Consider the following 27,510-nt stretch of genomic DNA (forward strand, 5'->3'; position numbering starts at 1 on the left):
CGTTGGGTTATGGCGTGGTTCATTCAAAATAGAACCGCCATTGCCGCTTGCTGGTACCTACTTAGCACGAACATACAGTTTAGCATCAGTTCAACAGCAAGCAGAACATTTTGAGAGGAATAAATGATAAAGAAACTCTTAACTCTAACTTGCCACAACACACATGGCCTTTTTTGCGTCGTTGAAAAAGAGGGTTTGGGCTCATGATAATTTATTAGAAATCAATCAGTGTTTAACTCATATCATTGTATTAATATATTGTTAGATAGTCCTTTTACATAAACTGAGTTGATTAAGCAAAAGTCTTGTGCTAAAAACATTTAAATAAGGCATTATCGCCATAATAAATAATAGTACTTGGAAACTTAAGTACATTTGAAGGCAAATACTTTGTACTTTTATTCAAGAGAAAGTTTCTTTTTACTGGAGTAATATTTTAACTACTGTATCTTTTTGTGTACTTCGTCCACCCCTGGAAATACACAGCTGTTTACATAGCCATTGGGAGGTTTAATTTCACCAGCAATGAGTCTTGTGTTTTGACACCTGGTCTAGTCGAGCCATGTGTTTGAAACCTGATGTGCACAGTTACAGGATATCAGTGAAAGGGAGTGTGAGAGGACTTGAGAGGAGTTTGCAGATGGGTATACTTTCATGAGGTCTGTCAGACATGCTGAGATCAATACAGGAAAATCAGTCTGGGGGAGAAAATTCAATCAAATTCATTTGTATTTGTTTGGGGCATGAACATTGTCTCCAAGCAGCTTTACAGAGATAGAGGTTATAAGGTTGAATAAAATAATGTAGAATTTTCTTGCCTATAAGTTTGTTCCTTATAATTTTAGGTTTATCCTTCCTTTAAGGTAAAGAGTGGATGAGTTAAGTCTGATCAACATACTGTAGGCAATGTTTTTGAAATCTATGTGGTTATTTCAGCAAAATATCCTTACCACATAAAATATTTTTATCATTCATGCATATATTGATCTATGAGATTGTGTGTTTTTTTATTTATTGCTAGAGCTAATCACCTGGAGGACACAATCACGCTTATTAAAGGCCGGATAGAGGAAGTGGAGCTTCCTGTAGAGAAAGTGGACGTCATTATTTCAGAGTGGATGGTGAGTGGCAAACTGTAAGCACACATTTCACTCTGCTGTGTTAAATGCATAAACAATAGCTGTTTTTATTTCATCCGTTATCAGACAACAACACTAAAATATGTCTTCTATCAAACACTTTAGAATATTGTCTACATTTCTTATCCTTTCTGCTATCAGGCAAAAAGCAGAGGAGGGTAAATGCGAAGTAAATATCAGGTGTTCGTTAAACCTACTTTAGTTTAGTGAGGGGTTTTGACCCTCATTGTGTCTCTCTCTGTCTCAATCATGAAGAAAATTGAAAATTGTGTTGTGGCCTGTCACAAAGCGATGAAGGATGGCATGCATAATGCAGAATGGCACAAAACTCTGTGATCATTAATAATATTTAATAAATGTCCTGTCACTTCTTATTTTTGTAATGATAGCATTGATCAGTGTGAGAAGCACCATATAGTATGTTTGGAGATTAATGCTGATATTAATTTCTTTCAATTCGCATTTTCTTACACTCGTGTGTACATTTGGCACAAATAATGGTTCCAATGTTATGATTTAAATATTGATTTTGATTACCAACATAATAGTATGAACATTAAGGTACATGAACCTAGCAGTGCACAAATTTTTTTAGATGGGGGGGGGGGGGGGGTAAAGACATGAATTTGTTGGCTTTGTTAGTAAGGTTTGACTTTGAAGCCACTAGCAAACTATGTTGAGGCTGGTTTATTATACCATTGTGTTGCATTCCATATTGTTTGGTCTGTTTTGTACATATAAAAAAGTGTACAGTGCCTGTCGAACGTTCAGACAGGCATTGTCTCTCAAAACATCATTTTTGAGCGACACATGCATTTTCCTCTTGTTTATTTGCATGAAACTAGGTAATTTAACATAATGAAAATTAATTTGAGCAAATATATACATTTACAAATGTTAAACTATTTTCATTAAAACAATTCTCTGTTAGCATAAATAACAGCATTACACACTCTTGGATTTCACTTCAGTAAATTTCTCCAAACATTCAGCTGAAATACTTTGCCATGCCTCTTGGAAAACTTGGCAAAGGTGTTCTATGCTAGATGGATATTTCTTTCTGTCTTTGAGATTCAGTTCACCCCAGAGCAGTTCAATAGGATTTAGGTGCAGTGACTAGGCAGGTCATTCCAAGATAGAAACACTCCAGTCGACAGTTTGCACTCTAAATAATGCCTACAGAGCTTGGACGTATGCTTTGGGTCATTGTCTTCTTGTGTGGTGAAGTTGGTTTTAGTTAGCCATGTATGGTATAGTATCCATGTTAGTTCAGTATACCATTCACCTGGAATAAATCCCTGCTCAAAAACAACCCTAAACCATTACGCTTCTATTTCCATGTTTGACTGTGGGTGTGAGACAGTTTGCTAACATCTTTTCAGTTCTTACATACATGCTCCTGTTAGAGACAAAAATGTCAAATTTGGACTAATTTGTCCACAGGACCTTGTGAAGTTATTCTGTGTTTTTTCCTTTTATTAAGTTTGTTGCAAATAAACAATCGGAACATGCATGTCTTAAAAACTGTAAAAGATTAGATGTTTCCAAACTTTTCACAGGCACTGTATTTTTTTTTTTTTTGTCAAATTACTTACTATCAGCCTATTAAGAAGATTTTTATTAAAAAAGTAGAAACAGCTGCTGTATGAATGAATGGATGGGTGGTTAGAATAATGAATAGATGATGGTCAGTTGACTTTCCTCACTACTCTCTCTTTAAACATGGATTTTATGATTAATGCATTCGTTGAGTTTTTCATATTAAAGCTGGAAAAGCTTGAAATGTCTTTTGATGTATTTAACTTGAGTGATGGAGCCAGTGTGTCCTCCCTTTTCTTTTTTCTTTTGTCCATCTTTTCTTCTTTGTCTTCTAACAGACAAATGGCAACCGTCCTTTTGTTGTTACAACCATCCTTCTCAACTGTATGTTTAAAGAAACACATTTTCAAAAATTAAAAGGGAAATGTACTCGGTGTCCATCTTAGCCATGTCACTGAGGTGAGTGTGTAAACAGTATATACATCAATATGAACATCAAATATTAGCCCACTTTTAATTATTGTGCATTTTGTGTTCCTTAACCTTACCAATGCTATATTAAGCACATATATCCTGGGTTTGACTGGTGCTTGTACCTGAGAATGTCCTTTTAGAGAGGAAATGAGGTCAGCACACCTGAGTTGCCTGAGGCTCTGACAGCGTTCTAGAGGAGCATTCATAAATTTAGAAACATCAGCAAATTGTTTCAACCTACATTTACACCCTATAATTGCTAATTTGGCTTTTATATAGTTAATTTGTTTGTGGCTTAAAGGGTTAATTCTTCACACTGGACCCATTCTGAAACAGGGACTTAACTGGATTAGTTGTCATACATCATGTTGCTTGGTGTTTGCATGCAGTTGTTGTGTAATGCATTTAAAATGGTCTTGAAGTGTTGATTTTTATTAGCTTTCATTTAAACTTTTTTTTTTAAAGTGCAACGGTTTAGGAATTACAGCCATGTTTTTTGTTATAGGCTAAAATTTAATTGCTTAAACATAATTATTTCAATAGTTTAAGAGAACCTAAAGTCCGGAACCCATACGCTATACAAAACAATGCTGACTTTTCTTCTTTGAGATGCTTTCCCAGGCCTTTACTGCAGCCACTTTTAATTGCTTGATATCTTTTTTTGCCAAAAGAAGCCCTTGGATTGCCCAGTACACAGGTCATTATCCCTGACAAAACCTGAGATAATCACATAAGGTAATGCCCATGCCATAATACTGCCTCCATATTTTACAAATACACAGGACTCCCCTACTGTGGACCACATAGTGAGAGTTCATGGGGCCTGTGTTTAAGGAGAATTTAGGATATTAAATAAGGTTATACAAACATTTGAAACTTCTGGAAATTACAATATCTTGAGACAAAAGTGTTTGTATCTTAATAATTGAATATTTTAAATTCCCAAAGCATTTCATACCAAAGTGTTGACTTCCCTATTGAAATAGATCGATTAGGCATTCATTCATCATGCAATTATTACACCAAGGTCACATGAAAATACATAAATAGGTCAAACGTAAAAGACCTTCTCTTTTTTTGTTTTTATTTAGTTTTATCTTTCCCACTCCTGCCCCACCTTTAGATCAGGGTGGACAGGAGTTTTTTTTTTTTCCATTTTGATCATCCTGGTTATTGGATATCTTGTAGATAACCTCAAGTGAACTTCAAAGTGTAGTTTATACCCAGGTAGGCAGGACAGTGGGCTTTATGTAGACAAGCAATGTTTTCCCTAATCATGTCTCAGTATTACATGTTCGACCTATGGCATATCTTTATTGCACATATACTGTTATATTCAATGCAAAATTCTGACTTTTTTTTTTTCATTATCTAGTGTATGTAGCTAACTTAGCTACAGCTATTAGGCCTTGTTAAAGAACAACACTACAGATAATATTGCCATTGAATATTAACTAAGTCGTACATAATAGTATTAAGGCTACAACCTGGTCCTAAGTTTAAAGCGTTAAAGCTAGATAGGTTTAAATATTCCTTTAAATACTCTCCGCACTCTCTGCACAAAGCCACAGAAGCCATTTGGCTGCTCTCAGCTACTGTATAAGTGGATAACTTATATCTAACTGGCGTCCCAGTTTTCCAAAAAGAACTTCAAATTTTGATTCGTCTGACCACAGAACAGTTTTCCACTTTGCCACGGTCCATTTTAAATGAGCCTTAGCCCAGAGAAAACGCCTGCGCTTCTGGATCATGTTCAGATATGGCTTCTTTTTTGACCTAAAGAGTTTTAACCAGCAACGGCAAATGGCACGGTGGATTGTGTTCACCGACAATGTTTTCTGGAAGTATTCCTGAGCCCATGTTGTGATTACCATTACAATAGCATTCCTGTATGTGATGCACAAGGCAAGGCCTTGACCCTTACGCACAGAGATTGTTCCAGATTCTCTGAATCTTTGGATGATATTATCCCCTGTAGATGATGATGATAACTTCAAACTCTTTGCAATTTTTCTCTGAGAAACTCCTTTCTGATATTGCTCCACTATTTTTCACCGCAGCATTGGGGGAATTGGTGATCCTCTGCCCATGAGAGACACTGCCACTCTGAGAGGCTCTTTTTATACCCAATCATGTTGCAAATTGGTCCTCCAGCTGTTCCTTATATGTAAATTTAGCTTTTCCGGCCTCTTATTGCTACCTGTCCCAACTTTTTTGGAATGTGTAGCTCTCATGAAATCCAAAATAAGACAATATTTGGCATGACATTTTAAAATGTTTCACTTTCAAAATTTGATATGTTATCTATATTCTATTGTGAATAAAATATATAAGTTTAAAAGATTTGTAAATGATTGCATTCCTTTTTTATTCACAATTTGTAGAGTGTCACAACTTTTTTGGAATCAGGTTTGTAAAAGCCAAGTTAGCCCATGATAGCTTTAGGAACCAGAGTGATGTGATCCATCATCCTGGTGCTTGTCTGGATTGTGGCATTACCTTCATGTATAATCGCTGTTTAAATAAAAATGAGACAATGACTGTGGCACGCGGTTCAGAATTTTTCCTGAACTATTGTTCTGTCAGAGTACAAGGTTGTTTACAGCTATATTGACTATGTGCACACAAGCAGCAGCAAGAGGCACTTTACACATAATCACATACATTTATGTATCTTGTATACACTTCTGGATTTAAGAACAACATCCACATCAGAGACTAACTATTTCTGTACAGCAGACTTAATTCAATTAATTTTTATTTGTACAGTACTTTTAACAATAAACATTGTCTCAAAGCAGCTCAGATGTTGTTTCGAAAAAAAATGAATAAGATGTTTGTCCCTGATGAGCAAGCCAACTGAGCGACTGAGATTCCTTGTATGTTTACCTGTAAGTATTTAGCATCAACATTTTACTTGAATGCAATAAATTAATTTCAATTTGTCTGAAACATGTGTTGCAGTGGTCCTACATTCCTACATTTTATGATCATAGGAAAGGATATATCCATAGACTGACTGGTAAACAAAGGGCTTTGTCTGCAAAATGTGCTCCTGCCTCCTCACCAGAGCGGTTTCACCGCTTTCACCTGTGATAAATAACACTTTATGGTACTTTAACACTTCTGCCCGTGTTTAGTTTCTCTCCTTGACGCCTAAAAGCATTTTTCAGGAGAAACCATGGAAAGAATGTGAGCATAGCAGTCACTGTTCTTTTCCATAATAAATTGCATGTAGTAGCTAAACCCAGGCATGCATTTCTCCTGAAAAGCTGAAAAAGGAAACACAGTTCTAAATGTACTGTATCAGTAATGAAGCATATTAACCCTCAAATTCGTCCAGGCTTAATGTCACCCACCATTTTCACAGTATGAAGGTTTCAAGGCTTTCTGGCACTGGCCTCCTAATGGGAGGGCATGTCTGTTAGTATCTTAAAGGCCTCATTCGATTGCTCAACAATTTTTCTTAGTAGAGGTCAACACTCTCCCACACTTGCTTAGCAAAGCTTGCTTATGGCCTTGTTCTTTTTTCAACTTGATTGGTTCATTCATCACTTGTGTCCACCAGCTTGATCTACAATTAGCACCATGAAAGTGTCAATGGCTTTTGCCCACTGTTTCTTACAATTGCCGCTACAATTGGGACTTGATGTAAATTCAGACTGATGTAGGTTCCTGACCTCACTTAGAATAAAAGAGCATTTTTTTAGGATAGCAGGTTCAGTGTATATGTATTATATTTTTTCTAATCTTCAACTTTCTCCAGAATGCTTTTCTCATGTGAGTTGTGTTGAGGAGGAGAGAAACTACACCCAATTAAAACTCAATTTCTCTGTCCTACCATACCAACTCTGGCACTTTGCTCTAATGCAAAATTCCACATTCCCAAAAAGATTTCGCTTCCAAAGTTCTATTCACATCACATCTAGTCTGCCCCCTTGCCCCTTGTTTTGCTCTGGCAGATGGCAAGACAACAAGGTGGTTCCATGTTGCCTTGCCGGCTGTGACCGACTGGGTTATGTGGGGTACCCAGTCACCAGATTCTTCCCGGCTGACACCCCGCCTTGGCCTGCGTCCAGGGGTGTGTCCTGCTAACTTTAATCCAGGCATTGGGGTCATGAGGATTGCTAGATAGAAGATATTACATGAAATAAAACAAATTTACTTTTTACTGACTGAACTGTTCATGAGCCTTTGCTTAGTGAAATATTTATAGTCTTTACCTCTTTGGGAGATTAGAAAGATAAGCCAGAGCTAAACCATTTTAGCACTTAATAGGCCACCAATATATAGAAAAAAACTGGTATAATGCATGCTTAATTTCTTTTCCTGATATCCTGCTATTTTCGAAACAAACTGATTTTGCACCATTAAAGTGTCGTTGTTGTTGTTTTATTGGTTTAAATCTGACTAGTAGCATATCGCTCAATGTGAGCTACAGAATGCCCATGGCACTATACAGAACTCTATCGCTAACACAACAGATCGAGACAGAGCCGACCTGACTGTGCGCGCAGGGAGGGAGTCACCAGGACACTGCAAATTAAGGGACCAAAATAGAGCACAACAGTACAGCTCTGTTTCAGCAGAGGGAACACATCCTGGTCCTTTATTGTGCTGTATATCTGCAAGTGTGTGCATGTGCAGTTTGCTGGGAGGTGTGTGTGTGTGTGTGTGTGTGGCTGAATTAATTGTGTTACTACTGATTGTGGTCTCACTGCCTTTAGGTGAAGACAGCAGTCATTACTCATTCAGTCCCCTGATCATACACAAAAATACACACACTGTGTGTCACTTAGATTCTCACACATTTATTTGCCTTGTTCTAAACATCTAGACCTGGTTTCTGGGGTAAAACATGCAGTAGCTGTCTATACGGTATTTTGATGTATTGTATAAAATAATATTTAATTTTCTGACACTGATGGCTCTGATGTATTGTAGGCATACACTGGTCTATTGCAGAGCAAATGCACCTTCATATAAATTCAGTTAGCAACATATAGTATTAATTACCTTTGAAAAAGTGTAATATATAAAAAGATTTATGTTTATTTAAGGTACATACACAGATTTGCTTTAATGTCACCTGCTAATATTGAGTAATTCCCCTTGTGATGCCAAAACAGCTCTAACCCATTGAAGCATGGACTCAACAACCCTATTTGGCACAAAGACATTACCAGCAGATCCTCGAAGTCCTGTAAGTTGTAAGGTGGGACTCCTCCCCTTCCCAAATTCTCTCGAACAGATTGAGATCTGGGGAATTTGTAGGCCAAGTGAGCACCTTGAACTCTGTCATGTTTCTCAATTCCTGAACATTTTTGCAGTGTGGCAGGGAGAAAGACCTTGCTGAAATAGGCCACTGCCATTAGGGAATGAAGTGCCATGAAGTGGTGTTCTGGGTTTGAAACAATGTGTAGGTCACTGAAATGTGTTGAAATAACATCCACATGACTGCCATGCCTCCCAGAAGACCACTGTTCAGCGCATCACACTGCCTCCACTAGCTTACCTTCTTCCCATAGTTCACTGCATACCAGAAACACCCCATAAAACCTGCTGTTTTGTAAATGGTCTGACCTAGTTGTCTAGCCTTTACAGTTTGTCCCTTAGCAAAGTTCCTCATATCTTTATTTTTGTATGCTCATTTTTCTGCTTGCATTCATCAAAATCCAGAACTGACTGTTCACATGCTGAAACATATTTCCTACTTCTTGTCAGGTGCCAGCATAACCAAATAATCAATGATAATCAGCACTTTTAATCTTATGACTGATTTGTGTATGCTTTTAAAGTTTTTTTGAAGTTTAATCATGTTTTAAAGTAGACTGTTTTTTCTATAGACTCAAAATAAAAATAAAAATTGTATGAAGTGAAATCTGTATAACTGCATGTGTAATGACATTGTCCCACTATTGCTGCTTGGATGTTTAATACAGATTTAATAAGATCAGAATCAGAATCAGAAATAGCTTTATTAACAAGTATGCTTACACACACACAAGGAATTTGACTTGGCGCCAGGAGCTACCAGTGCAGGAGAAGTACAGACATAGTGAAACAGAATAGTAAACCAGACAGTTAAATAATGCAATATATACAGAGTAAAAAAGTTGTTAAATAAATGTACACGTTATTTACAAGTGGTCAGTTTATAAAAGTACAAATGGTTTAAACTCTGAATGGCCTGTGGGAAAAATCTGCTCCTTATTCTCTCTGTGTTTGCTTTCAAGGAGCGGAAGCGCTTCCCTGAATGCAACAAAGAAAAAAATCTATTGTTTGGATGGCTGAGGTTCTGAACAATCTTCCTGCCCCTGTTCCGGCACAGTGTGCTGTAGATGTCCTTGCAGGTTAGGGAGCTCAGTGTGGATGGTACGTTCAGCTGACCGCACCACCCTCCAGAGGGTGGTGCGGTCAGCTGAACGTACCACCCTCCAGAGGGTGGTACGTTCAGCTGACCGCACCACCCTCTGGAGGGCTCGCCTGTTCTGCATGGTGCTGTTCCTGAACCAGGAAGTGTTTAGGACGCTCTCAATGGTGTAGAAAATCTTTAGCACCTGAGAGGGAAGGTTAAAGTCCATTAAGCGCACCAGATGGTACAGACGCTGCCAGGCCTGGTGTTGATGTGACGGGACCAAGACAGGTCCTGAGTAGCACCTAGGTATCGGAATCTGTCTCCTCGTTGTTGGAGATCAGGCCAACCACAACAGTGTCATCAGCAAACTTGATGATGGTGGTGGAGTTGGAAGTGGCCACACAGTCATATGTGTACAGTGAGTACAGCAGGGGGCTCAGAACACAACCCTGGGGAGCTCCAGTGCTGAGGGTGAGGGTGGATGAGGTGTGTTTGCCCACCCGTACGGCTTGTGGTCTGTCTGTCAGGAAGTTGGAGATCCATTGACACAGCGGCAAGACCTCCAACTTAGAGGTGAGTGTGGAGGGAATTATGGTTTTGAACGCTGAACTGTAGTCCAAAACAAACAGCATCTTTGCATACGGATCTTTAGCCAGTTCTTGATTCTCCACAGACTGTGGGGGTGGTGTTTGTACTTGGTGATGTTCCTCAGACCAGTCCATACTGATGCTGGCTCGTTGGCTGAAAGCTGTTTTTCCAGCTTTTCAGAGTAGAGTAGGTTTTTTTTTTAGCCAATCTGATTTCATTGGTTAGTTTGCTCCTGGCCAGGTTATACAATATTTTATCCAAACTCCTGTAAGCATCCTCTTTGGCATGACGAAGCTGTTTGTGTTTGACAGTAAACCACGATTTATCATTATTGAATGATAAGAATAACCTGGTTGCGATGCACATATCCTCACAGAAACTGATGTATGAAGTTACAGTCTCCGTGAGCTTGTACAGCTTGTGCAATGGGCTGCAGCTTCAAAAACACTCCAGTCAGTGCAATCGAAACAGACTTGTAAATCCTGCTCTGCTTTATTAGTACATCTTTTAACAGTCCTCAGTACAGGTTTAGCTGATTTCAGTTTCTGCCTGTAAGTTGGTATGAAATGAACTGGACAAAATCAAAACCAAAATCAAGCTTCATTTCAATGAAACTTGTATATTAACACCAGGGCTTTAAAATTCATGACCCAAAAGTGGCATATTTTATTTATTTTTTGTTTGTTTGTTTTTAGCAAATAAGTGCTTCAGTCTGTTACATATCTTGAGAAGCACAGAGCTGTGAGTGTGTCTGTATTACTGTGAGTGACAGTTGCTATACTTTCGAGTCTACAACGTATGCATGACAGTCACAGCCCTGCTGAAATGTGTATTGGGCCATTTATAATTGTTTTGTGCGTGTGCGTGTGTGTGTGCGCGCACCCTGGAGGATACAGCTGATGTCACTACACTGTAATTGAAATGATTGTGAAGAAAATTACGTTTTTATTGCAGGGAGGAATTTTGCTGATTTCACTTTTATCCATCAGCATGTTTTAAAAGCTCAAGACGCTTTGAGTGGCATTTTTGCAAATTTGTTTTTTCCTTACCTAAATTTAATCTGAAGAGACGCTATGAATTTAGGTTTAGATAAATTTGCCCTGTTATTATGACTATTTTAGGGCATGTTTTATGCTTTACTACTGACTTCCAGATTACAAATTGTATAACGGAATTCTATCACAGTATTATATTTTGACACTGCTGGTACTTTTTGATGGAATGTAGTTTTAAAGATACACTTTTTATAAAGATATACAGTGGGTACGGAAAGTATTCAGACCCCCTTAAATTTTTCACTCTTTGTTATATTGCAGCCATTTGCTAAAATCATTTAGGTTCATTCTTCTTCCTCATGAATGTACACATAGCACCCCATACTGACAGAAAAACACAGAATTGTTGACATTGTTGCAGATTTATTAAAAAAGAAAAACTGTAATATCACATGGTCCTAAGTATTCAGACCCTTTGCTCAGTATTTAGTAGAAGCCCCCTTTTGATCTAATACAGCCAGGAGTCTTTTTGGGAAAGATGCAACAAGTCTTTCACACCTGGATTTGGGGATCCTCTGCCATTCCTCCTTGCAGGTCCTCTCCAGTTCTGTCAGGTTGGATGGTAAAAGTTCGGTGGACAGCCATTTTTAGGTCTCTCCAGAGATGCTCAATTGGGTTTAAGTCAGGGCTCTGGCTGGGCCATTCAAGAACAGTCACGGAGTTGTTGTGAAGCCACTCCTTCGTTATTTTAGCTGTGTGCTTAGGGTCATTGTCTTGTTGGAAGGTAAACCTTTGGCCCAGTCTGAGGTCCAGAGCACTCTGGAGAAGGTTTTTGTCCAGGATATCCCTGTACTTGGCCGCATTCATCTTTCCCTCGATTGCAACCAGTCGTCCTGTCCCTGCAGCTGAAAAACACCCCCACAGCATGATGCTGCCACCACCATGCTTCACTGTTGGGACTGTATTGGACAGGTGACGAGCAGTGCCTGGTTTTCTCCACACATACCGCTTAGAATTAAGGCCAAAAAGTTATATTTTGGTCTCATCAGACCAGAGAATCTTATTTCTCACCATCTTGGAGTCCTTCAGGTGTTTTGTAGCAAACTCCATGCGGGCTTTCATGTGTCTTACACTGAGGAGAGGCTTCCGTCGGGCCACTCTGCCATAAAGCCCCGACTGGTGGAGGGCTGCAGTGATGGTTGCCTTTCTACAACTTTCTCCCATCTCCTGACTGCATCTCTGGAGCTCAGCCACAGTGATCTTTGGGTTCTTTTTTACCTCTCTCACCAAGGCTCTTCTCCCCCGATAGCTCAGTTTGGCCGGACGGCCAGCTCTTGGAAGGGTTCTGGTCGTCCCAAACGTCTTCCATTCGAGGAATTATGGAGGCCACTGTGCTCTTAGGAACCTTAAGTGCAGCAGAAATCTTTTTGTAACCTTGGCCAGATCTGTGCCTTGCCACAATTCTGTCTCTGAGCTCTTCAGGCAGTTCCTTTGACCTCATGATTCTTATTTGCTCTGACATGCATTGTGATCTGGAAGGTCTTATATAGACAGGTGTGTGGCTTTCCTAATCAAGTCCAATCAGTATAATCAAACACAGCTGGACTCAAATAAAGGTGTAGAACCATCTCAAGGATGATCAGAAGAAATGGAAAGCACCTGAGTTAAATATATGAGTGTCACAGCAAAGGGTCTGAATACTTAGGGCCATGTGATATTTCAGTTTTTCTTTTTTAATAAATCTGCAACAATGTCAACAATTCTGTGTTTTTCTGTCAATATGGGGAGCTGTGTGTACATTCATGAGGAAGAAGAATGAACTTAAATGATTTTAGCAAATGGCTGCAATATAACAAAGAGTGAAAAATGTAAGGGGGTCTGAATACTTTCCGTACCCACTGTATATATATATATATATATATAAATGGAAAGTATTCAGACCCCCTTAAATTTTCACTCTTTGTTATATTGCAGCCATTTGCTAAAATCATTTAAGTTAATTCCTTTTCCTCATTAATGTACACATAGCACCCTATAATGACAGAAAAACATGTTGTTTTAGACATGCACGTGCAGGCAGCGGTTTCTGTTTGCGTAATCACAACAAACTGTTTTTTCGGTGATCAAAGTCTTTCGGCCGAAAACCGAAAATGCACTTTTGGGCCATTTTCGGCCGAAAATTTTCGGTGGCCGAATATTCGTATATATATATATATATATATATATACATATATACATATATATATATATATACAGTGAGGAAAATAAGTATTTTTACACCCTGATATTTTGCAAGTTCTCCCACTTAGAAATCATGGAGGGGTCTGAAATTTTCATCGTAGGTGCATGTCCACTGTGAAAAATAATCCAGAAATCACAATGTATGATTTTTTAACTATTTATTTGTATGATACAGCTGCAAATAAGTATTTGAACACCTGAGAAAGTCAATGTTAATATTTGGTACAGTAGCCTTTGTTTGCAATTACAGAGGTCAAACGTTTCCTGTAGTTTTTCACCAGGTTGCACACACTGCAGGGGGGATTTTGGCCCACTCCTCCACACAGATCTTCTCTAGATCAGTCAGGTTCCTGGCCTGTCGCTGAGAAACACGGAGTTTGAGCTCCCTCCAAAGATTCTCTATTGGGTTTAGGTCTGGAGACTGGCTAGGCCATGCCAGAACCTTGAGATGCTTCTTACAGAGCCACTCCTTGGTTATCCTGGCTGTGTGCTTCGGGTCATTGTCATGTTGGAAGACCCAGCCTCGACCCATCTTCAATGCTCTAACTGAGGGAAGGAGGTTGTTCCCCAAAATCTCGCAATACATGGCCCCGGTCATCCTCTCCTTAATACAGTGCAGTCGCCCTGTCCCATGTGCAGAAAAACGCCCCCAAAGCATGATGCTACCACCCCCATGCTTCACAGTAGGGATGGTGTTCTTGGGATGGTACTCATCAGTCTTCATCCTCCAAACACGTTTAGTGGCATTATGACCCAAAAGTTCTATTTTGGTCTCATCTGACCACATGACTTTCTCCCATGACTCCTCTGGATCATCCAAATGGTCATTGGCAAACATAAGACGTGCCTGGACATGTGCTGGTTTAAGCAGGGGAACCTTCCGTGCCATGCATGATTTCAAACCATGACGTCTTAGTGTATTACCAACAGTAACCTTGGAAACGGTGGTCCCAGCTCTTTTCAGGTCATTGACCAGCTCCTCTCGTGTAGTTCTGGGCTGATTTCTCACCTTCCTTAGGATCATTGAGACCCCACGAGGTGAGATCTTGCATGGAGCCCCAGTCTGAGGGAGATTGACAGTCATGTTTAGCTTCTTCCATTTTCTAATGATTGCTCCAACAGTGGACCTTTTTTCACCAAGCTGCTTGGCAATTTCCCCATAGCCCTTTCCAGCCTTGTGGAGGTGTACAATTTTGTCTCTAGTGTCTTTGGACAGCTCTTTGGTCTTGGCCATGTTAGTAGTTGGATTCTTATGATTGTATGGGGTGGACAGGTGTCTTTATGCAGCTAACGACCTCAAACAGGTGCATCTAATTTAGGATAATAAATGTAGTGGCGGTGGACATTTTAAAGGCAGACTAACAGGTCTTTGAGGGTCAGAATTCTAGCTGATAGACAGGTGTTCAAATACTTATTTGCAGCTGTATCATACATATAAATAGTTAAAAAATCATATATTGTGATTTCTGGATTTATTTTTTTAGATTATGTCTCTCACAGTGGACATGCACCTACGATGACAATTTCAGACCCCTTCATGATTTCTAAGTGGGAGAACTTGCAAAATAGCAGGGTGTTCAAATACTTATTTTCCTCACTGTGTGTATATATATATAATATATATATATATATATATGTATATATATATATATATATATATATATATATATATATATATATATATATATATATATATATATATATATATATATCATCTTCTTCTTCTTCTTCTTCTTCCTCTTTCGGCTGCTCCCATTAGGGGTCGCCACAGCGGATCATCCGTCTCCATACCACCCTGTCCTCTACATCTGCCTCTTTCACACCAACTTCCTGCATGTCTTCCCTCACCACATCCATGAACCTCCTCCTTGGCCTTCCTCTTTTCCTCCTACCTGGTGGCTCCATCCTCAGCATTCTTCAAACAATATAATTCATGTCCCTCCTCTGCACATGTCCAAACCATCTCAATCTCGCCTCCCTCACCTTGTCACCAAAACATCCTACATGCGCTGTCCCTCTAACAAACTCATTTCTAATCTTGTCCATCCTCGTCACTTCCAACGAAAAGCTCAACATCTTCAGCTCTGCTACCTCCAGCTCCACCTCCTGTCTTTTACTCAATGCCACTGTCTCTAATCCATACAACATCGCAGGTCTCACCACAGTCCTATAAACTTTCCCTTTCATTCTTGCAGATACCCTACTATCACAAATCACTCCTGTTACTCTTCTCCACCCACTCCACCCTGCCTGCACTCTTTTCTTTACTTCCCTAACACACTCTCCATTACTTTGCACTGTTGACCCCAGGTACCTGAACTCCTCCACCTTCTCCACCTCTTTTTCCTGCAACCGCATCACTCCACTGCCCTCCCTCTCATTCACACACATGGACTCTGTCTTACTCCTACTGACTTTCATTCCGCTTCTCTCCAGCGCATATCTCCACCTCTCCAGGCTCTTTTCAAACTGCTCCCTACTCTCACCACAAATCACAATATCATCTGTAAACATCATAGTCCAGGGAGACTCCTGTCTGACCTCGTCCGTCAACCTGTCCATCACCACTGCAAACAGGAAAGGGCTCCGGGCCGATCCTTGATGCAGTCCAACCTTCACCCTGAACCAGTCTGTTGTAACTACTGCACACTTTACTGCCATCACACTGTCCTCATACATGTCCTGCACCACCCTCACATACTTCTCTGACACACCTGACTTCCTCATACAATACCACAACCCCTCTCTTGGCACTCTGTCGTAAGCTTTCTCTAAATCTACAAATACACAATGCAATTCCTTCTGTCCTTCTCTATACTTCTCCATCAACATCCTCAAAGCAACTAATGCGTCTGTGGTGCTCTTCCTCGGCATGAAACCATACTGTTGCTCACAGATGGTCACCTCTTCTCTCAGCCTGGCTTCCACTACTCTTTCCCATAACTTCATGGTGTGACTGATCAACTTAATTCTCCTGTAGTTACTGCAGGTCTGCACATCTCCCTTATGCTTAAAGATCGGTACCAGCACACTCCTTCTCCATTCCTCAGGCATCTTCTCACGTTCCAAAATCCTGTTAAACAATCTGGTTAAAAACTCCACTGCCATCTCTCCTAAACATCTCCACGCTTCTACCGGTATGTCATCTAGTCCAACCGACTTTCCATTCTTCATCCTCTTAATCGCTGCTCTCACTTCCACCTTACTAATCCTATCTACATCCTGCTTCACCAACTCCACATCATTCAACCTTCTCTCTCTCTGATTTTCTTCATTCATCAGCTGCTCAAAATACTCCCTCCACCTTCTCAACACACTCTCCTCACTAGTCAACACATTTCCCTCTCCATCCTTTATTGCTCTAACTTGCAGTACATCCTTCCCAGCTCGGTCCCTCTGCCTGGCCAATCGGTATAAATCCTTTTCTCCTTCCTTAGTGTCAAACCTCTCATACAGCTCCTCATATGCCTTTTCCTTGGCTTTCGCCACAACCCTTTTTACCTGCTGCCGTATCTCCTTGTACTCCTGCCCACTTTTCTCATCACTCTGTCTATCCCACTTCTGTTTTGCCAACCTCTTTCTCCTTATGCTCTCCTGCACTTCCTCATTCCACCACCATGTCTCCTTGTCTTGCTTTCTATTTCCAGATGTCACACCAAGTACTTTTGTAGCTGCCTCCCTCATCACTCCTGCAGTAGTTGCCCAATCATCCAGCACCTCTTCACCACCACCACCGAGCCCCTGTCTGACCTCTTCCCTGAACCTCACACTACACTCGTCCTCCTTCAGTTTCCACCATCTTATTCTTCTTTCAGTCCTCACTCTCATCCTCTTCTCCTTCACCTCCAAAACCATCCTACAGACCACCATCCGATGCTGTCTAGCTACACTGTCCCCTGCCAACACCTTACAGTCTCCAATCTCCTTCAGGTTGCATCTCCTGCATAGCACATAGTCCACCTGTGTGCACATTCCTCCACTTTTATACGTCACCCTATGATACTCCTTCTTCTTAAAATACGTGTTCATCACTGCCATGTCCATCCTTTTAGCAAAATCTACCAAAATCTGCCCTTCCACATTCCTCTCCTTAAAACCATACCTACCCATCACCTCCTCATCACCTCTGTTCCCTTCACCTACATGTCCATTAAAGTCTGCCCCAATCACCAATCGTTCTTTCCTAGCTACACCATCTACCACTTCATCTAATTCACTCCAGAATCTTTCCTTCTCCTCCATCTCACAGCCAACTTGTGGAGCATAGGCACTGATGACATTTATCATCATCCCTTCAACTTCCACCTTCACGATCATCACCCTATCATTAACCCTCTTCACCTCCACTACACTCTTACTGTACTCTTCCTTCAGAATCACCCCTACACCATTTCTCTTTCCATCCACACCATGATAAAACAGTTTAAACCCACCTCCAATGTTGCTGGCCTTACTCCCTTTCCACTTGGTCTCCTGAACACACAACATATCTACCTTTCCCCTCTCCATCATATCAGCTACCTCTCTCCCTTTACCCGTCATAGTACCAACATTTAAAGTACCAACCCTAACCTCTACTCTCCTACACTTCTCAATATTATTATTTTTTTTAACATAAATAAGCCCCACCTGTCTATAAGCCGAACTACACTGAAACTAATGAACTTTACACAGGCTTTAATAAAAGACAGTGTCTGCTACATGGTGTAATGGGTGAAATATGTTGTGGCTCCTTTAAGAGCAGAGCGCCATTTTTGGAATAGCCTGCCGCCGAATTTTTCCGCTATTACTGCATATGTGCAAGACCGAGGAATATGTCCTTATTATTTTCTGATGCTCATTTCTAAGTTTCTTTTACTAACACGTAACGCTGTTGCCAAGAAAAATAAAAAAGCACGAGTTTTGGAAACCTGTCTGTGTATATGTTTTTTGTTGCAACTGGAGTTAGCAAGCTCTCCCTTCACCCAGACTCAACGCGTTACAACGGCTTGTATCTAAACAGTAGCCTACCAAGAAAGTCATTGTTCACTGTCTTCCTCCTTCCTTTCCCAACTATTTCTCTCTGGAGTTTATCTTTTGGCATCGTCGTGCGTTTAAAAAAAACGGAACAGCTCAGAACACAGGTGAGGTGCGTTTTTTCATTTCTGTTCGAAAATTTCATTGGTCTAATGTTATGTCGCTCAGTTTTTTGGCTTTTTTGAAGTTTGTAAAACCGGGAAATACCCAGGAAAAATTCATAAATAAGCCGCTTCGTTGTTTAAGCCGCGGGGTTTGTGTGTGTCTCAGTCTGTGGCACTGCTGAGGTATTATGGAAGCCCACGATTCTTTGACAGTGGCCTTTAGCTCATTTGCATTTTTTGGTCTTCTGTTTCTCATTTTCTTCTTGACAATACCACATAAATTCTCTATGGGGTTCAGGTCTGGTGAGTTTGCTGGCCAGTCAAGCACACCAACACCATGGTCATTTAAACAACTTTTGGTGCTTTTGGCAGTGTGGGCAGGTGCCAAATCCTGCTGGAAAATTAAATCAGCATCTCCATAAAGCTGGTCAGCAGAGGGAAGCATGAAGTGCTCTAAAACTTCCTGGTAGACTGCTGTGCTGACCTTGGACTTGGACTGTTTTGTGATAATTAGCTGATTAGAGTGTGACACCACAAGTCTTCAATATTTAACTTTTTCGCAATATTTAAATTACTGAATTTTGGGTTTTCATTAGCTGTAAGCAATAATCATCAAAATTAAAAGAAATAAACACTTGAAATATATCAGTCTGTGTGTGATGGATCTATATATTATACAAGTTTCATTTTTTGTATTGAATTACTAAAATAAATAAACTTTTAAATATTATAATTTATGTCTTCATAACTCTCAACATCTTCAGCTCTGCTACCTTCAGCTCCACCTCCTGTCTTTTAGTCAATGCCACTGTCTCTAAACCATACAACATAGCAGGTCTCACCACAGTCCTATAAACTTTACCTTTCACTCTTGCAGATACCCTTTTATCACAATTTAGGCACTTCTCCAGGCACTTCTCAACCTGCTCACTACTCTCACCACAAATAACAATATCATCCGCAAACATCATAGTCCATGGAGACTCCTGTCTGACCTCGTCCGTCAACCTGTCTATTGCCACTGCAAACAGGATAACTTGATGCAGTCTCACCTGCCTCATCAGCCTGTCATTGCTACTGCACACTTCACTGCTGTCCCACTGTCCTCGTACATGTCCTGCACCACCCTCACATACTTTTCTGACACCCCTGACTTCCTCATACAATGCCACAACTCCCCTCTCGGCACCCTGTTGTCCGCTTTCTCCAAATCTACAAACACACAATGGAACTCCTTCTGACCTTCTCTATACTTCTCCATCAACATTCTCAAAGCAACTAATGCGTCTGTGGTGCTCTTCCTCGGCAAAATATAAATAAATAATATATTTTTTTATTGTTCTTCATTGACTTAATTGTTTACCACTCAAGCTAAGGATGCAAATAATATCTGATTGTTGGAAGATATTGGTTTATATTATACACATATGCAAAATTTTATTTCATTGATTAGCATAATGGCAGTACATTTATTAATATTGCAAGCCTTAAAAACAAACATTGATTGGAAGGCTTGTAAAGTCTGACCAAGGTTATGTGCTGTTTTGATGACAAATGCAGCTTTGCAACTTTGGAGACATAAGTAAAGTTTTTTTTTTTTACTGTATGTGGCTCAGAATAATGTCTCATACCTTAATTTTAGTGAACTTTATATCATTCGTGGAGACATTTTCATTTAATCTGTAACTTAAATCAAATACATGTCAAGCTCATTTTTAAAATGTGTTTGTGCATTTCAAAAGTACTTTTTAAATGTGCGAATGTTTGCAACATGAATCATATCACCTACAAGACAAGTTGTAATTGCATACACTTTCACCCCCTTGCTTTATCCCCCTAAATTAGTTTATTTCAAACATGGTGATGACTAAAATGTTTGCTAATGAAATAAAGTTTACTGCTTTATTTTGCATCCTTGTGAAAGAACAAAGTATAGTTCTTTTTTTTTTATTTCCATTATGATCCATGACATCCATGAAATAGAAATTATTTAGAAATTATTGTAGCATTTCCTTTTGTACTGTGAATTTGTTAAAGACTTTTCTATTATACAACTCCGAAACTGATCTCACGGTTACTGAGTGCTGAGCCTCTGCTGCTCGGTAATGTGAATGCTACACGTCTGACTTTCTTGTAAGGGAATAGAGTTGGGTGACAAATCACCACACTTCTGCTTGTTTTATACTTTTGAAACAAATTTTAATATTAATATTTCTTAACTTTATGTCTTGGTTCGAGAGCTTCAAGCCCAGTAATCATTGTGCTCATGTGTTTTTATGTGTGTTTGACTATGCAAATGTGTTTGTGTGTGTGTTTAGGTCCTTGCATGATGGGTGATAATGGGGTAATTCATTTAACAACCCCCAGTGCTGCTGTTCAGATTGCATTAGCATTAGCATTTCATTTTAGCATTTCATTAGCAGCGTAGATCCTTAGCTCAGGCTTCAGTCATAAATCCATGGTGGGTTCTTGGTGTGATATATTTATAGAGAATGGGAATCAGTAAAAAACCTTAAAGAATATAATTGTTTGGAATAATTTGCACTAATGAATTTATATATATATATATATATATATATATATATATATATATATAAATATATATATATATATATATATATATATATATATATATATATATATATATATATATATATATATATATATATATATGGAGATATATATATATATATATATATATATATATATATATATATGGAGATATATATATATATATATATATATATATATATATATATATATATATGGAGATATATATATATATATATATATATATATATATATATATATATATATATATATATATATATATATATATATATATATATATATATATATATATATACAGATATATATATATATATATATATATATATATATATCTCCATATATATATATACATACAGAGCCTTGCGAAAGTATTCGGCCCCCTTGAACTTTGCGACCTTTTGCCACATTTCAGGCTTCAAACATAAAGATATGAAACTGTAATTTTTTGTGAAGAATCAACAACAAGTGGGACACAATCATGAAGTGGAACGAAATTTATTGGATATTTCAAACTTTTTTAACAAATAAAAAACTGAAAAATTGGGCGTGCAAAATTATTCAGCCCCCTTACTTTCAGTGCAGCAAACTCTCTCCAGAAGTTCAGTGAGGATCTCTGAATGATCCAATGTTGACCTAAATGACTAATGATGATAAATAGAATCCACCTGTGTGTAATCAAGTCTCCGTATAAATGCACCTGCACTGTGATAGTCTCAGAGGTCCGTTTAAAGTGCAGAGAGCATCATGAAGAACAAGGAACACACCAGGCAGGTCTGAGATACTGTTGTGGAGACGTTTAAAGCCAGATTTGGATACAAAAAGATTTCCCAAGCTTTAAACATCCCAAGGAGCACTGTGCAAGCGATAATATTGAAATGGAAGGAGTATCAGACCACTGCAAGTCTACCAAGACCAGGCCGTCCCTCTAAACTTTCAGCTCATACAAGGAGAAGACTGATCAGAGATGCAGCCAAGAGGCCCATGATCACTCTGGATGAACTGCAGAGATCTACAGCTGAGGTGGGAGACTCTGTCCATAGGACAACAATCAGTCGTATACTGCACAAATCTGGCCTTTATGGAAGAGTGGCCAGAAGAAGCCATTTCTTAAAGATATCCATAAAAAGTGTTGTTTAAAGTTTGCCACAAGCCACCTGGGAGACACACCAAACATGTGGAAGAAGGTGCTCTGGTCAGATGAAACCAAAATCAAACTTTTTGGCAACAATGCAAAACGTTAAGTTTTTGGTGTAAAAGCAACACAGCTCATCTCCCTGAACACACCATCCCCACTGTCAAACATGGTGGTGGCAGCATCATGGTTTGGGCCTGCTTTTCTTCAGCAGGGACAGGGAAGATGGTTAAAATTGATGGGAAGATGGATGGAGCCAAATACAGGACCATTCTGGAAGAAAACCTGATGGAGTCTGCAAAAGACCTGAGACTGGGAGGGAGATTTGTCTTCCAACAAGACAATAATCCAAAACATAAAGCAAAATCTACAATGGAATGGTTCACAAATAAACATATCCAGGTGTTAGAATGGCCAAGTCAAAGTCCAGACCTGAATCCAATCGAGAATCTGTGGAAAGAACTGAAAACTGCTGTTCACAAATGCTGTCCATCCAACCTCACTGAGCTCGAGCTGTTTTGCAAGGAGGAATGGGCAAAAATTTCAGTCTCTCGATGTGCAAAACTGATAGAGACATACCCCAAGCGACTTACAGCTGTAATCACAGCAAAAGGTGGCGCTACAAAGTATTAACTTAAGGGGGCTGAATAATTTTGCACGCCCAATTTTTCAGTTTTTTATTTGTTAAAAAAGTTAGAAATATCCAATAAATTTCGTTCCACTTCATGATTGTGTCCCACTTTGTTGTTGATTCTTCACAAAAAATTACAGTTTTATATCTTTATGTTTGAAGCCTGAAATGTGGCAGAAGGTCGCAAAGTTCAAGGGGGTCGAATACTTTCGCAAGGCACTGTGTGTATATATATATATATATATATATATATATATATATATATATATATATATATATATATATATATATATTGTGTGTGTGTATGTATATACAGTCGCCATGGCTTGCTCATCAGGGATAAATGCACACCATTCACTTTAACTGTTGATTTCTGTAAAGCTGCTTTGAGACAATGTCTGTTGTGAAAAGCGCTATAGAAATAAACTTGATTTATATATATATATATATATATATAACACCCCTCACATTTTAGTAACTATTTTTGTATATCTTCTCAAAGGACAATACTACAGAAATTAAATGTTAGAGTGGTCAGTGTGCAGCTTGTATAGCAGTACAGATTTGCTGTCCTTAACAACTCAAAATACAGCCATTATTGTCAAAATAGCTGGCAACAAAAGTGAGTACCGTAATTTCCGGACTATAAAGCGCACCCATATATAAGCCTGAATTTTACAAATATTTTTATTTTTAACATAAATAAGCCGCACCTGTCTATAAGCCGCAGGTGTCTACACTAATGTACTTTACACAGGCTTTAATGAAAGACACCTTACAGACGGTGTAACGGGTGAAATATGTTGCACTTCCTTTAGGAGCATAGCGGTATTTTGGGAATAGCATGCCACAAGCGAGCTCTCCCTTCACCCTGACTCAACATGTTACAGCGGCTTGTATCTAAACAGTAGCCGACCAAGAAAGTCATTGTTCACTGTCTTCCTCCTTCCTTTCACAACTATTTCTCTCGGGAGTTTATTTTTTGGCATCGTCGTGCGTTTAAAAATCACCCGATGGAAGTTTTTTCTCCCGATGCCGTGCAGCTCAGAACACAGGTGAGGTGCGTCTTTTCATTTCCGTTCGGAAATTTCATTGGTCTAATGTTATGGGGTTCAGTTTTTTGGCTTGAAGTTTGTGAAACCGGGAAAAACCCAGGAAAAATTAATAAATTAGCCGCTTCGTTTTTTAAGCCGCGGGGTTAAAACGTGGGAAAAAAGTAGAGGCTTTTTGTCTGCTTGACAGGACCATACAAATCTGTGTATCTTATTTTAGAGCAGGTAAAATTTCGTGCTTTAAGTGAAATTTTCTCATACTGACCAGGGAATGTTCAACATGGCACCTTATTTTAATATTACCTAATCATTCAAATTATTTTCTTTATATTATTTCAACACTGCAATGACAATGTGAAATCAGAATTCTTGAAATGCCCAAACTTTCTTTTTTATAAAGAATTTAAATAAAGAATTTTAATATTACATGTACATAAGTATTCAAACCCTTTGCTACAACAAATAAGCTTTACTATTCTTCTGTCTACTATTTCTCTTGTTCATTGCTGAGATTTTCTTTTAAGAGGTTTATTGATTGGTCATGATTTAGGAAGACACACACCTATTTATAGAAGGTCTCACATCTGACAATGCATATCAGAACAAAAACCAAGCCATGAGGCCATAGGAACTGCCTGCAAGGCACAGATTTTGGGAAGGCTTAAAAAATGTTGCTGTTGCACTAAAGATTCCTGAGAGCACAGTGGAATCTACAATTCTTAAATGCAAGAAGCATGGTACAACCAGGACTCTTCTAAGAGCTGGTCAGCAAACCAAACTGAGCAATCAGGGCAGAAAGGCTTTAGTAAGAGAGGTGAGCTAGAACCCAATGGTCACTCTGACTGAGCTCAGGAGATCCTGTGTATAGATGGGACAAAGACCAAATGGATTTTGCCAACAGGCCCCTGAAGGACTATTAGACTGTGTGAACCCCAAACTTAGAACTAATGTCATTTGTAAATCTCTTCAGCATAGAGAAGAACAAGGAATCCTGGAAGTAATAGTTTTACCCCCCACACAACCCTGATCTTAACATTATCAAGTCTCTCTATCGAATGCCCCTAATTAATTGATCATCAGTAAGTGTGACCAGCTCTATAAAAGACAGAGTTTTAGCAGTTTGCTTGTCTGCAGCCTTCAGGTGTGTGTTAGCTGTCAGCAGTGATCTTAAAGAAGCAAATGTGTTTGCCCATCAATCTGTTAAGGGTTATAAGGCCATTTCCAAACAATTTATATTCCGTCATTTTGCAGTGAGGAACATTATGTGGAAAAGATTTAAATTTGCCAGTCTTCCCAGGAGTGGACATCTCAGCAACGTCAGGCCAGTGTTTGGAAATATTGCAAAAAACTCAAGAGTTTCATTCTAGACTCTATAGAACTCAGTTAGCATGTTTTATACTAACTAAAGTTCATAGTTAAAGTTCATGACCGTTCTATTAGAAAAAGACTGAACAAGTATGGTTTGTTTGGAAGAGTTGCCAGGAAAAAGCCTATTCTCTCTAAAAGGCGCATAACGCTATGGCTTAGGTTTGCAAAGTTGCATCTAAGCAAACCGTAAGATTTCTGGAACAATGTCCTTTGAACAGATGAGTCCAAAGTAAAGGTTTTTGGATATAATGCCCCATGTTTTGGGAAAAAAATTAAACACAGTATGTCAGCACAAATACCTTATACCAGCCGTCAGGCCCAGCAGTGAAGGGGTGATAATTTGGGCTTGTTTTGCAACCACAGGTCCTGGGCAACATAAATTCAAATGTAAGGATATTTGGCCCATAGCTAAAGCTTGGACAAAATTGGTTCATGCAACAGGACAATGATCCCAAGCAGATCAGCAAATCTACAACTGAATGGCTAAAAAAGAACAGTTGTTGCAATAGACCTGTCAAGGTCGAGAAGTCATCACACTGGTAGAAATTCTGTTTCAGGACATTTAGAGAGCTTACAAACCTCACTGAACTGAAGCAACATTTTAAAGAAAAGTAAGCCAAAATTCTTCCACAATGATGTAAGAGACTGATAAATTCATACCCTGCTGCAAAAGGTGGTTCTACAAGCGTTTCTCCATTTTGGTTTGATCTTCTTAAAATAAATACAGATGGTTCCTGTGTTACGATGGTCTGACTTAGATTTTTTTATCTTATGATGATGGAAAAATTTTAAAAATATTTAAAGTCTTGCACGGCAGGCCATGAAGCTGAGTATGCTCTGCGCTCCACTCACAAACTGGCGCTTGTCCATGTGCCCGCTACCACATGCATATATACTGTATAGTTTATACATTGTTACTGTAAATTGCTCTGTTTTGCTAAATTCTGCACTGTAATTGGTTCAGTTATTAACAAATTACAGTATACTACCCCATACCGATCACCATCCTTAATGACTCCTAGGTAGGTTAGGCCATGTCTCGACTTATGATATTTTCAAGTTACGATGTGGTCATTCGCACGAATCTCCATTATAAGGCAGGAACTAACTGTAATGACATGGTGTAATTTGTGTTTTTTATCTGAGGATTCATTTACCTAATTCTAAAACCCACTGAGGATCAAAAGATTTGTACGTTCTGATACGTAAAACCATATAATTCAAACAGAATGTACTTCTCTATTTCTCATCATACCAAAACTATTCTTTCATTATATTGCATAATCAGACTTGATTATTCAGGGTTCAATTTATTAAGATGAGGAATTTTTGTGACTTAAAAGCACTTTGGAATATTGGCAGAGCATCTAGATGCTGCATATAATCAAGGATGAAATAATAGAAATACATTAGCTATACTCTACACTGTTACCTAAAATGTGTACCATTGAAGTGGTGCTTTGTAAAAGATTATGTTGGAAGAATTTCTCAAGTGCAAAAGCTGGATGGAGATGTAGCTTTATTCATGCACGCGATGCCTTGAAATTAGCATTAACATGCTATAATGAGCGTGCCCAGTCTGGCAGAGGAGCCATGTCAACTTGTTTACATGCAGAGCAGCACATGAGTGGGGTGGGTGGGTGGGTGGGTGTGTGTGTGTGTGTGTGTGTGTGTGTGTGTGTAAAGTTGATCTGAATCAATACACTGTCATTATTGCGATCCACTTCACTGGCTTTGTATTTACCTCTCAGCAATGCCAGGTGGAGATCACACCTTGTTTTAGTAATTAATAATTAAACGAGTCTTCACTCAGGGCCTTCAGTACCTTGGGATGTGTCACTCCTCTGCTTTCTGGAATCTTCCTCCTTCTCTCGCTCCCTCTCCCTCTAATTCTCTCTCTCTCTCTCTCTCTCTCTCTCTCTCTCTCTCTCTCTCTCTCTCTCTCTCTCTCTCTCTCTCTCTCTCTCTCTCTCTCTCTCTCTCTCTCTCTTACACACTCACACACTCACACACACACACACACACACACACACACACACACACACACACACACACACACACACTGCGGAGGAAGCAGCCGCGTGTGAAATTGGGTTCTAAATTACACGGCGGCGAGCGTTAGCCATCAGTCCAATGCTGAGTGTGTTAAAAAGCGAACCAGAGAGAGGGAGCAAGGACACGTGCGCGCACGCACACACACACACACACACACACACACACACCACACCAAACACACAAGCCACAGACCTGAAGAATTGGGAGTAAGATCCACACATGTATATATAGTTTAAAGAGGGTTACA

At 39.2% G+C, this 27,510-nt stretch overlaps 1 protein-coding gene across 2 annotated transcripts in view; it reads left to right on the plus strand.

The window, feature by feature from the left end:
• The window catches only part of prmt3 (protein arginine methyltransferase 3), a 76,876-nt gene that overhangs the window by 24,440 nt on the left and 24,926 nt on the right, over positions 1-27,510 (plus strand). For both annotated transcript variants that reach the window (XM_083558182.1, XM_083558183.1), the window contains exon 10: positions 1,022-1,121. In XM_083558182.1, coding sequence (XP_083414308.1) covers positions 1,022-1,121 — 100 coding nt within the window. The remainder of the gene's footprint in view (positions 1-1,021; positions 1,122-27,510) is intronic.

The sequence above is a fragment of the Silurus aristotelis genome (assembly GCF_946808225.1).
Source record: "Silurus aristotelis genome assembly, chromosome: 13".
Lineage (NCBI taxonomy): Eukaryota > Metazoa > Chordata > Actinopteri > Siluriformes > Siluridae > Silurus > Silurus aristotelis.